The 12,835-nt window shown below is 32.9% G+C and overlaps 2 protein-coding genes across 8 annotated transcripts; one reads left to right on the top strand and one right to left on the bottom strand.

The window, feature by feature from the left end:
- Positions 1–224: 224 nt before the first annotated feature.
- On the top strand, positions 225–6,678 carry LOC106073834 (survival motor neuron protein 1-like). Its single transcript, XM_013234488.2, has 10 exons — positions 225–334; positions 2,963–3,135; positions 3,273–3,344; positions 3,442–3,546; positions 4,362–4,580; positions 4,905–5,075; positions 5,268–5,345; positions 5,991–6,050; positions 6,174–6,299; positions 6,458–6,678. The coding sequence occupies exons 2-10, from the start codon at positions 3,091–3,093 to the stop codon at positions 6,506–6,508; spliced, it is 927 nt and encodes a 308-aa protein (XP_013089942.2). The 5' UTR covers positions 225–334; positions 2,963–3,090; the 3' UTR covers positions 6,509–6,678.
- Positions 6,679–9,327: 2,649 nt separating this feature from the next.
- Positions 9,328–12,835, bottom strand: LOC106073828 (uncharacterized protein C9orf85 homolog). Of its 7 annotated transcripts, none has more exons than XM_056021095.1 (5): positions 12,696–12,835; positions 10,463–10,692; positions 10,154–10,267; positions 9,622–9,704; positions 9,328–9,525 (listed from the first exon to the last, which is right to left on the bottom strand). In XM_056021095.1, exons 2-5 carry the CDS (start codon positions 10,669–10,671, stop codon positions 9,383–9,385), a joined length of 549 nt encoding a protein of 182 aa, XP_055877070.1. In that variant the 5' UTR covers positions 10,672–10,692; positions 12,696–12,835; the 3' UTR covers positions 9,328–9,382. The 7 variants fall into 7 exon arrangements, with proteins under 7 accessions (XP_055877070.1, XP_055877077.1, XP_055877083.1 ...); XM_056021102.1 differs by having other exon boundaries at positions 12,692–12,828; XM_056021108.1 differs by having other exon boundaries at positions 10,463–10,686; positions 12,696–12,825.

Here is a 12,835-nt window from a genome sequence, read left to right as displayed (position 1 = left end):
TTGAATGTTGTAAAATAAAATAAAACATATAAAAATAAATGTTAATAAATTAAAAGAATACAAAGAAACTTCGCAATTGAAATAGATATAATAAACCGTTATATTCTTTTAAAAGCCGAATAAGATCTAGCTCTATATATTAGAATAGTCTATAATGTCTATATAGATCTTTATGTTTGCATATTAAAAGATTTAGATCTAAATCTGGATAAACCTGGCATTTTCTTTCTTTTTTTTTTAAACTGTTAAACTAATCAATTTACTCTAGATGTAGACCCTAGTTTTGAGTTAAAAAAGTAGAAATCTAGATCTATATTCTAAATCTAATATTCGGGTATGGATCTAATCTAGATCTGTCTAGTGACAATGCAGTCTATACTATAGTCTATATAATTAGATCTAGAGTCTAGATCTACGTACTGTACTAACTGTAGATCTATCAATAAGTATCAATATTGTCAATATAAATTAAATATTCAAATCTCTATCATACATAATCATTCTAATCAAATTCTATCATATTGAATTCTATGATTAGTATGATAAAATAAATTCTATCACTATTATTATTATGACTATGACACTATCAGTATCACTATGTTAGTATGTAAAGTATGTTAATTCGGACATTCGCTGTTTTTGTGGTCATTAAATAATTATTGTAATATTCATTATAAAACTAGTAGCGCGCTGCTATATAATCATAAATCAAATAATGTGCTTGTCATTGTCCATTTTCCAATGATTCTGACCCAATTTCCTTCCATTTAGCTGTCTTTTTATGTAAGAAAAACGAATTTCAAATTTGTAAGTCAGGTTGTTGTGTTTTCCTATGTCTATGTTACCAGGATGACTTTACACTATACTATATAATATTATACCTCTTCCTAGAGCCTAGGGTTAAGACTATATCTTTTGATTGGCTAAGTCTATACTAATGAGCCCGGCAATATTTATTCTGTTTTTGGAGCTGATTTATTTGATTCATAAGCCAAGTTGTTTGATTCCATACAATACAAAAAAAAAATTAATAGGGTGTACGAATTAAATTATGATTTTCTTACCAAAATTTATTTCAGACAGCCAGTTTTGGAAAGAATAAATAGGGCTAAATAGGCAAATGTTTGGAGTGAGCTTGGTACATTGAATGAAGTTAAATGCTTAGATCTAGACCTACTAGGTTACTTGATAGATCTAGATTTATATAGAGAGAATATAGAGGATTCAGTTAGGCAAGAATGGCTATCCTAGCCTAACCTGTACTATACTACAAAAGATCATCTGTATTAGAAATTTATTAAATTAATAAGCAAAAAACACAAACATTCAACACACATCTAATCATGCAAACATAAAATAAGTCTAAAAGTCGGTATAGAAGTCAGTATCCCAGTGACCTAATTTAGGTAGAATAAGTGTGTTCATATTTTTATTTTTTGTGTTCTCCAAATAGAGCGCAGCTTTTGGAAAATGGTCCCTGCCTTTCCTATTTAGCATGCTAGTTCATGATAGTCACTTCCATTGATTGCTATGTATGATGCTGGCTAAGTATGCGAAATTATCCATCTCTTCAAGTTTTGACTCACCAAGTCTTATTTATATGCATGTTTATGTGGAGGCCATTTTTTTGGGTGCCTCTCTATCTCTCTATCCTTTCTTGTATGCAATTACTTATTGACCAGAGTAGTGCAATATAGTCAGCAAAGTCCAAGCCCATCATTCGATTCCGTTCATACCATGGAATACACAAGGCATTCTGAGTAATTGCTCTCAACCTTATGTAGTCAGGCTAGGAGGAAGAGGAAGGGAGACAAGATGCATCCAAGATGCATCCGTCTTGATAATAAAGAACTCTGTTTTTCCTTCTGTTTTAATGCAGCAGATAGATTTATTGTAAAGTTGTCGTTGGATCTTAACAAATTTTTCAGGGATGCCATGTTCTCATTACTCAAGGTGTGCAAAATTAAGAAAATCATGACAGTTTTATAATGGGTCAAAGAGTTAGATCTAGAATCTAGGTGTGTAGGTAACTTATAGTTAGAAAACTGCAATTAATTTAAACATTTTTTTTAAGTCAGCCAATTCTCTCTCTAATACGGCAAACACACCATCGCTCCATTTGCAGGGCAAGATCACTGATGAAAGAACTGTCTCTTGATTTCAGTGAGGCATACTTGCTGGTGTGAGGTCCAAAGGCTTTTTTCTTGCCCTCGTATAGTCCTCTGATGTTATTACAGCCAGTGTCATCAATGCTTATCATTAACCCAGAAATTTAATTTCTCTGTGTTAAAATATGGCTCTATCATCTTCCCTTGGCTCATACAAATAGTATGAGTTAACATAATTAATAGTGAAATTGTGAAAACATTACAAATCTGGAGTGTGTAGCCTTGTTTTGACCCCCGCAGACACACCAAAATCTTAAGGCCTATTGTTTAGTAAGTAGTTTTTTTGAAGCCTAAGAGCTGAGGTTTGTTTGACAAAAGACTTACCTAGAACTATACTGGTAAAAAAAGTTCCTCTTTCAGACCTTGCGATTTATTGGGCAAATGATGTAAAGGTCATCTGTTTCTGTGGCCCACAGTTAATGAGGCTGTTATGTGGCCGACACAATGACCTTTACTTTTCCCCAACTAATGTCAGATACCTATTAGAGCTGGGTGGACTCAGAGGTGTGGCGCCCAAGATCCAGAAATAAAAAATCCCAGTCTTCACCAGGATTCGAACCCTGGACCCACTGGTTTGGAAGCCACACGATTTACCGCTCAGCCATTGCGCCTCCATAGAACTATTATGGTAGTGCTTTTTTACTTCTTGCCCTTAGCAATTTTAGGCTGATGTGGATGGGACATAGCATTAGCAAGTCTTTTTTGTAAAACTATAACAGTCCTAGTGTAGGCTTAGTTTTTTTTTTTTTTTTTGTCAAGTTATCACTGTGAAATTGAAAACTTTACAATTTCAGGCCTCAGAAATTCAAGTGAAACGATGTGGAAAGAATTATTCTAGATCTAGAATATTTATATTAAAATTATATTTATAAATCTAAGTAAAACAATCAAGATTAAACATCAAGAAAAAAACACTGCAGGAATGGCTGGAGCAGAACATGATTTTGTAGTTTACAGGCGAGGAGAGGTTAGTTTTGGTTTTTCTTATAGATTTTCTTTGTCAGTGAAATGTACACTAAATACATTTACTTGTGCTTCACATTTAAAATAAAAGTAATCTAGTAGACATTTTCTTTTAGTAAATTTTAAATTCCACTCTTTCAGGATTCTGAATCAGGTGCTTGGGATGATACTGTACTGATTAAAGCTTATGACAATGCTGTCTCCGCAATGAAAGTATGTGTCTCTTAAATTGAAAAATTCAGTTATTATTATTAAGAAAAATTATTACTTTTTTTTAGTGTAATTTCAAAGAAATCTTTTATTTTTAAAGGCTAAATTGGCTGAGCAGCATCCAGAGTTCTCATCATCTCAGATTAATGTCAAGTCCCAGAAAAAGAAAAATAGCAAATCCAAATCTAAGAAAAAACAGAAACAAGTAATTAACTTTATATTTGCTTGTATTGAGACATTATTATCAAGTCAAGTGTCTCCTAGAATAATAGGGTAGTGTTTATTTAAAGGGTAAAAGCAGGTTGGTAATTCATTTAAAACTGATAAACTCTTAAAAGTAAATTTTGTTAAAATGATTAGTAAAACTAAGCTATATTCTATCTTAGATTGTTGTAATGATTGAATCAAAGTAGAATGGAGTTGTGTGTACTTCTATTCTTCTTCTTCTAGCCAGCTTTTTGCTGCTGAGTGGTTAGCTCTTTTGCAGACTGTGCCAATGAAAAATAATGTGCTGTTCTCTTCAGTTGTTCAGCACTGCCATACATTGTATTGGTTATGTTGGGCTGTAGTGGTAGTTGGGTTAGGAAGGGACATTCAAAGAGGATATGGTTTACAGTTTCATAAAAGTGGGTGCAGTGTCTACAAAGTGGTAGGTAGTGCTAATTTAACAGAGGTGTGTGTCCTGTTCTTAGTTGAAAGATTGTACATTGCTCTTTGCGGGGGAGGAAGTTAATATTGTCCAGTTTGTTTGGCATGGTCATTTCTTTGTACCTAGTGTGTACTTTCAGAACACGAAAATATTTTTAAAAGTTTTTTTTAAGTATCTTAAAATAAACATCATATACAATCAAACTCCTTTACTTGGGTTCTAGATAATAGCATAATTTGCTTATTTAAATCTCTTTTAAATAGCAAAAGAGCAGTGGTCGAACAAAAAGCTTTGGAATTTAGCATTTTTCATTGTATAAAAAAAAATCTCATATTATTCAAAATTCCATAATAAAATTTTTTTTGTTCTAGCATCAAGCTAGTTGGAAAGTTGGGGACGTATGCCAGGCCATTTATTCAGCAGATGGTGAACTCTATGAGGCTAAAATCTTATCAATCGACAATGAAAACAAAACATGCGTTCTTCAATATGTTGATTATGGCAATGAGGAAGAACAAAGTTTGTCAGATCTTTTACCTGTTGCAATCGCAGCGTCATCTCAAGAACAGCAAACAGATACTGCAAGTGAGGTAGTGTTTGTATATTTTTTTTTCCAGCTCCAGCTACTGCATGTCATGACTCAGTTCCCTGGCAGGAGGTACTTCCCCCCCCCCCCCCCCACCCACCCCCATGACTATAGTTGTCAAGAAGTACCAACTCCTCTTGTGGGGAAATGGTTAATGAAATTATTTCTTGATTATAATAATTGGGTTATATTGCTTCTACTTGTAAAGCAAGTTTTTGTTATCTGCTTTATTTTCTCTTATGTTGTTACCAGGCACTAAAGTTTTCAGCTTTCTTTATTTTAAATTGTCTTTGATATTGATGCTTTTTTTTTTTGCTAACTTTTCCAGACAGAAAGTCTGAGGAGGCTTCCTAATATGCAGGAATCTCATACAGGAAAACAAAAGAAGAAGAGGTCAGCATTAAATCATCATCACCATCCACCACATGCACCAAAATGGCCTTGGGGTGCAGGTTTCTCACAGATGCCACCACCAGGAGCAGTTCCGCCATATATTCCAGTAAGCATTTTTTTTTATTTGAAGATTTAAATTTAATTTAAATCACTGATTTAGCTTATTGCATCTAAACTGACCTATCACTACTTGCATGTTGATAAAAGGATATTATTTTTTAAATGAATAAATTACTTAGTACGGGTACTTATTGTTTATATGGAGTTTTAAAATGATGTGCTCACTTTTCTGTTCTAGCATTCTTTTCCACCATTTCAACCACCTCACTCATTTCCTGGGTTCCATGGACCAGGCTCAACAGCATCTGTTCCCCCTGTAAGTTTTATATTTTAAATTCAGCTTTTGTTTTATAATGTAGAAAAATGTTACAATAATCATCTACATTTTATATTTCAGCAGTGGGCATTATTAGAATTTATTGATAGTTTTTCCTCTTTTGGAGATTTGTAAAATTTTTAAATGAAAAACAAGTTTTAGAGTTATCTGACAAAAAAACAACTTTTTAACTGGGCGAACAATTAAAAAGTATGGAGCAGTATTTGGAAGAGGTGAAGAAATTCATAGCATGTAACATAACACTTCAGACTAGCACCTGTCTAAATGTACAACTGCTTGATCTGCAGGAACCTTCAAAATTTAGTAATTGAGAATTAGATCAAGTATGCTGTGCATATCAGAAAGATTTTGCCATTGACTTCAATGTTACAGATATAAAAGTAAAGTTCCCCCTTTCAGATGAGCCTGAAATAAAAAATCCCAGTCTTCGCCAAAACCCAGGACCCTTGGTTTGGTAGCCAAGCGCTTTATCACCCAGCCTAGCTGCACCTCCAACAGATAAAACCGAATTTCTTTAATATGAATTGTTGAATTTTACAGCCCTTAATAATACCTTGTTCAAATTTTCTTCCTTTGTTATGTGCACTAGATGTTAATAAACTGTAAATTTTTTTCTTTAATTAGTACCAACCAACTCCTTTTCCTGGTTTTCCAACACCTGGGCCAACTTCATCAGCTCCACCGGTAAGAAAATATTACTATATTACATTTTTTCTTTGATGTCATCATAGACATTTATAATTTAAACTAAGTCATTTCGGAAAATTTAAAATTGTTTGAATAAATTATTTTTTTCACTTTTGCTAGATATTTCCTTGTGTTCCACCTCCACCCCCTCTCTTCACTGAGCGAGGTTCTGGAGATGAAAATGAAGCATTATACAGTATGTTGATATCCTGGTACATGAGTGGCTATCACACTGGATACTTTCAGGTCTGGTTTAGACTAGTCTCGATGTTTCTGAATGTTTTCAGGGTTAAAATCTTGCTCTGTTGTTAAAATCAAAAACCTTTAAAGTAGAAAATAATACTATTGAAGGAGTCACAGTCTTCTCTTTAACATTACTATATTTTGTCCTCTTTCCTCCTTAGGGTCTGAGACAGTCTCCTCAAAATAGTCCAGGGCACAGAACTCACAGATGATCTTTTATGCTTACCAACAATTGATTTTTTTTGTTTATTAGTACCATTCTAATATTTTTAAACAAAATTGTTTATGTTTGTTAATTATCGGGCATTTCCTTTTAATTTTGTTTATCATGAATTTGTGTTCAATTTGCTTACAATAAACCAATGAATGTTTTCTACAGAAATTGGCTTGTCTTACTGTAATGTTTTAAGAATTATTTAATAGCAATGGTGAAAACTGTTATATGCATTAAAAGTAGGCAGGGATATTATTCTATTGGACTCTAGAAAGCATAGTATCAAGCACCATTTCTTCAAAGTATTACTTGTTCTATTTATTACTTAAGATTTAAAAATAAAAGCTTTAAGAACATAAAGGATGTGTCCTGTTCAGCAGACCTCAATGCTAGTGTTTTATGATCTCCCTTTTATCCAGTGATTTATGTATGTAGTAAATTTTTAAATGCTTTCTGTTATTTAATTAGTCACATAACTATCATAGTAATACTTTGAATGCTGTTCACTACAGTAGTTCAATGACATTTCTTTGTTATTTATAGAGAGCTCAAGGTCTCTGATAATGTGGTAGATGAACATATCAATCTTGATAACTCACCCTTAGCTATGGAAGTCTGCTTAAAGAATTTCAATTTGAAAGCAAAATAATATGTAAAAGATTTTAAGTGCTTTAAAGTTGTAGGCTAATTTTGCTTTGAACTCAACTGAGCCAAGTATATTTGTAACTAATTTGTTCATCATCAGGTATTCTAAGACACCATGTCATATACATTCTTTACTGGAACCTAATTATTAAATTTTTGAAATGTTTTAACTAGCTTACATTAGCCTCATTAAAATTATTTATTATACAGGGTTCCTAGCGCTCCTAAAAACTCCTAAGAATTGAAAAGTCTCCTAAAAATTGCCGAAAGTCTCCTAAAATTTTGCCCACTCTCCTAAAATTTTTACCCAATAATTTTTTTAAAAATATAATTTTGATCATTTCTTGCTAAAAATGTGGGTGGAAAAAACAACAGCGTAACTAGGCATTCTGATCGCATGACCTTACGGGCTGAATGTGTTAATGAGCTGACCAGTGACGCTTCTACACCACCTTTCACCCACTTGTGAAGCGCGACCTCGTTTTTGAAGATGGCCTTGGCTCAAGCAAGCATTTCACCTGGCAGTTTTTTCTGAAGTCAGCGTAGAAATGTTTGTTTCCATTTATTGTTACCGCTAAAGACGCGCTAGATCTAGCCTGTAGTGACTATTGTCTATAAATAGAGCAATTACCAGGCTAATTTGTAGGCTACACACCTCCGGGCCCTCCCTCACCTAAAATCTTCTTGTTGTTAGTGTAAGAGTAAGAGTGACTTCGCGTGGAAAGTCTGTAAATCTTCTAGATCTACCTAGTATCTAGTAACTGTAATAGTATCTAGATTTAGATCTAAGTTAGAGTTAGATCTAGTGAAGATAATTCGCACCTAACCTGAAAACTCGGTGAATTTTAGTCAATTTAATGATCTCGATACATCTAATGTCTATAGATTACTCTAGAAATACGCTAGATTCTAGATTTACGCTAGATAATTAGCACAAAGAAGTGAAAAGCCCGCAAATTTAGTGACTTAGATCTAGACTCTAGATCTACGGTATATTACTATATCCAGTGAAGATAATTCGCATACTGCCGCGAATTTTAGTGACTTATATCTAGACTCTAGATTTACTCTAAATCACTAGATCTAGAAGAATCTAGTGAAGATAATTCTCACACAGCCGTGAAAAGTCCTCAAAATTTAGTGACTTAGAGTTAAAGTCCGCTAATTTTAGCGAATAAGCTTTAGAGTCTAGATCTTCTGTAAATTTAGTGAAGATAATATTCACACAGCAGTGAAAAGTCCGCGAATTTTCGTGACTTTGATCTAGACTCTAGATTTACGCTAAATCACTACAATATATATATATTGAAGATATTTCTCTCACAACCCTGAAAAGTCCGCGAATTTTAGTGACTTAGATCTAGAGTCTAGATCTACTGTAAATTCAGTGAAGATAATTCTCTCACAGCCGTGAAAGTCCGCGCATTTTAGTGCTTAGATCAAAAGTCTAGATCTAGGCTACTGTAGATTTAACGAAAATATTTCGCATACAGCTGTGAAAAGTCCGTAAAAATTATTTCACTCGTAAAAGCCAGGGAAACTATATGGTTGAAAAAGATTCTGCTAGGAAAAAAAAAAGCGAATATGTCTACCCCCCCCCCCCTTTTTAGTAAGCAAAATGTCAACATTCTAATAGGCCAATATTGCCCTATATATTACTGGCTCTGTTTATGAAAAGGATTTAAGTTAACTAATAGAAGAATAAAACATCACCTCAAATGCACACCATGACTCTAGTATCTATAAGATACACATAGGAACTAAAAATGTACATTTCCATCACAGAGAATATACATCATGAATAAGGCATCTCTAAGAATGTTTCTTATTTGTAATGTTTTTAAATAAATCTTTGAAAAAAAATGGTTGTATGAGGTTTTGGGATGACAGTCAAGTTGTTACTAGATTAAAAGATAACTTTCATTACATTTTCTGTGGACATACCACAGCTGATAACATTGTTTCTGTGGCATATTGGCAAGATATTTATTATTTTTAAAATCAAATAACAATAATTGATTTGATAAATGCTTAGTTTTGTGTATGTTTTACTATGTATCACACAAACGGATAGGAAACACACACATCATACATTTCATCCTTAAAAAAACTTCTAAAAATTTGTCATGGAAAAGTGCTACTAACCCTGATTATAAAAACAAAACAAATGCATGCAATGAAAGATCTCATTTAATAATATTCTTTAAACATAACTTTTTTTTATTTATCATGTTTCACTATTACTATCTAGGTCACAATTTTCATCACTGTCGTTAAACTCTTCATCACTGCTATCTTCTGCACAAGCCCCAGCTGCTGATAAAGCTTCAGTAGGATTCTCTCCCTTTTCTAAGTGTCTAAAAAAAGCTCCTGTTGTAAAAATGAAATCAATAATGAATACAATAATTGACATTTAGAGTTTAGGATGAAATGAAAACTAAATTTGATCTAAAAAGCAAAACTTACTTCGTTGTCTTTCCTTGAGCTGTTGTAACTCAAATTTAAGCTGTCCATCTTGAATCATTTTTTCTTGTTCACTTGGACCTGGTCTAGTAGTACACAAGTATAGGAGAATTTCAACAAGGTAAAAAAATGATAACAAACATGTATATATGAATTTTCAACTACAGAGAAAATATATGAAAATATCTGTCAAGCAAACAAAAAATTTTTATACCCAGCATGTCAAATATCACTGCTGTGGCTGAGCGGTAAAGCACTTGGCACTGGGGTCCAGGTTTGAAAACTGGGATTTTTAATTTTGGGATCTTCAGGTGCCTCTGGATACTGGGCACCTGACATTAGTTGGGGAAAAGTAAAGGCAGTTGGTTGTGCTGGCCACATGACACCCTCGTTAACCGTAGGCCACAGAAACAGATGACCTTTACATCATCTCCCCTATAGATCACAAGGTCTGAAAGTGAAACTTTACTTATGTCAAATATTATGGATCTTTTTTTTTTTTTGCAACATAGATTATTATAAATACAGTACTCACTGTACAACTATTTCCTGTTTGGTATTACATTTAGCACAAACTTGAGCTTCAGTGGCACATGGCTTACACACAGTATAATATGCTCTCTTAACAGTTTTTCCATGACATCTGATACTGAAAATAAAGTTTGAGTAAATATATGGTATATTACCAGTGAGGTAAAGAGACCAGGTGATGCAGCACTGCCCCCACCCCGCTGTTTATACATTCTATTATCATTCATCACAAAAGAGGAAAATGGTCTATTCAAAAATGGAACTAGGCGGAAAGGTGTGTTGCTTAAAAATAAAAGTGACTGTTAATACTTACCAAGTAGCTGGTTGAGAAAGTGGTTTATACTTCTTATATTTTATTTTCCATTCAATTATTTCCTTGCAACGTTGACACAGACCCACTGGTGTAATAGTATTTATCAGTTTTGTTTTTTGAGAATTATCATGCATGTCATTTTTGAAAGCTCTGGAATTTTGAAACTTCTGCTTTCGTGTTCGAGAAACATTTCCTCGCTGTGTGCTCATTGTTTCTAGACCTAGCTAAATCTAGATATAAAAAATAATGTTATAAGATATATGGTAAAACAGTACTGTAGAGTCTACTGTCTGGATCTAGATGGATGATGATAAAATGTAAGACTATGCCTATGGCCAGTTAGTACTGTATTCTAGTACATCTGGAATCAAACATCAAAGTAAAAAAATCAAAGTAATTTTCTTATCTTATATAATACAGACATTACTTCAAAAAAGAAGATGATTACATCCTACGCATCATGCATTCAGTCATGCATATTAACCAATGACTTAAATTCTGCCAAGTCATTGGTTTTCCTAGCTGGCTCAGGCAACCCATTCCATGCTCTAATAGCACTAGGGAAGAAGGAGTTTATTAGTACAAATTTGTCCTAGCATAAGGAACGAGGAATGTGCCTTTATATTTGTGTCTTTCTGAGTATTTTATTAAATTTTGTATTTGAAGATTATGGTTCAGTGTTTTATCTGGTCTAATAATCTAATCTATTTTATATTGTAGATATCTAGGTTAGCAATAAACATTTAACTTCTAATTCTAAATAGTCTAATTTAAATCTAGATGAGATCTATATTTATAATTAATTAAATATATGTTGCTAAGTCTAATAAATTTTATAATTAATATTGATAAATCTAGTCATTATGGAGTATAATAGAGTAGACCCATTCTAGATCTATCTATATAATAATTTTATATTGTAGATAATCAAGTTATCAAGATCTACTCTATCTCAAGATCTAATCAATCTAGAGTGACTAGACTAGACTAGAGTTTAGAGGTTAGCAATAACTTTTCAAATTTGTACAGGAGACAGTCGCTGGGACGAAAGAGACAGAGAAGACGTTAATTTCAAATTTGTTAATCAGTCACAGTAGACGAGTCTAGAGTAGTAATCTTAGTTTTAGTCAATCAAGTAGTGAGTAGTGTGACACTATGACTGAGTGTGACAGTGATCAGATCATCTCTAGTCTAGGACTAGAGTTCAGACTATCTAGAATTAATCTAGAATCTATTCTAGTTTAATTTCTAGATCTATCTAATGATAATCTTAAATCTAATCTATCATTGACACTGACGTGACTGAGATCACAATCATTAATTAGATTTAATTAATAATTATTAATAATCATTGAATTCATTCTCATCTGAGTGAGACTGTCACTATAATCATACTAATGATACTATAATGACTATAATCTATATTCTAGACCTAGAATCTAGACTCTATTATTATCTATAATTAATCTATACCAGTGATTCCCAAAGTGGTCTATATAGACCCCCAGGGGTCTATGAAGACCTCCAAGGGGTCTACGAAAGTGAACAAATAAATTGGGGGTCTATGAGATGTCCACGGGGGTCTGTGATAATAGATTTCATCCAAGCAGGTCGTGACTTTTTGGGATTCATTCCTTCAAGAAATACACAAGAAACTGCTCTTTGCGAAAACTTTTACAAATATACAGTGATACTTAAGGCATATTAATTAATTAATATATTTAATCTTGGAAAGACACTTCAGAGAACAACAAATTCGTAAATGAAACATAATATCCGTAGTTGTGTAGTGTCAACTCATTACAGTTAGAAATTTGTTAAAAAAAAATGTTAATGAATTTGCAAAAATTTGCAAGTTGAGCAGGGGGTCTACCGTGGCGAAAATCAGAAAACATGGGTTACATGGCAAGGGGTCTACTCGACAAAAAAGTTTGGGAACCACTGATCTATACTATACAGATCTAGATCTAGATTATTTATTTTCTAGATCTGATTGTCAACACAATAGAATGACTAGATTTGGATCTATAGATCTATCACAAACTAATTATCTATCATCTAGATCAATCTATAATCTATCATGTTTACTCCTCATAAATATAGAAATACAATAGGAAATAAGAATACCCTCCCTTGTTTAATACTAAAAAAAAATAAATAAATAAAAAAAAAATGTAGATTTATATTTATAGATCAGTTCCATAGAATCTTAAGTCTAAGATCACAAACCTACATATAGAGAGTTGAGTCACTATTGCGGAACAGGCATGTTTGTGGAACAGCTCGTCAAAATTAGTTAAAATCTACTTTATTTTGAAATTTTCTGCTAAATTACTGTAACGGTAATGCGCATGGTCCGTTTCTCTACATTTC

Source organism: Biomphalaria glabrata, chromosome 1 (genome assembly GCF_947242115.1).
Source record: "Biomphalaria glabrata chromosome 1, xgBioGlab47.1, whole genome shotgun sequence".
NCBI classification, from domain to species: domain Eukaryota; kingdom Metazoa; phylum Mollusca; class Gastropoda; family Planorbidae; genus Biomphalaria; species Biomphalaria glabrata.
This window is presented reverse-complemented; position numbering and strand designations above follow the sequence as displayed.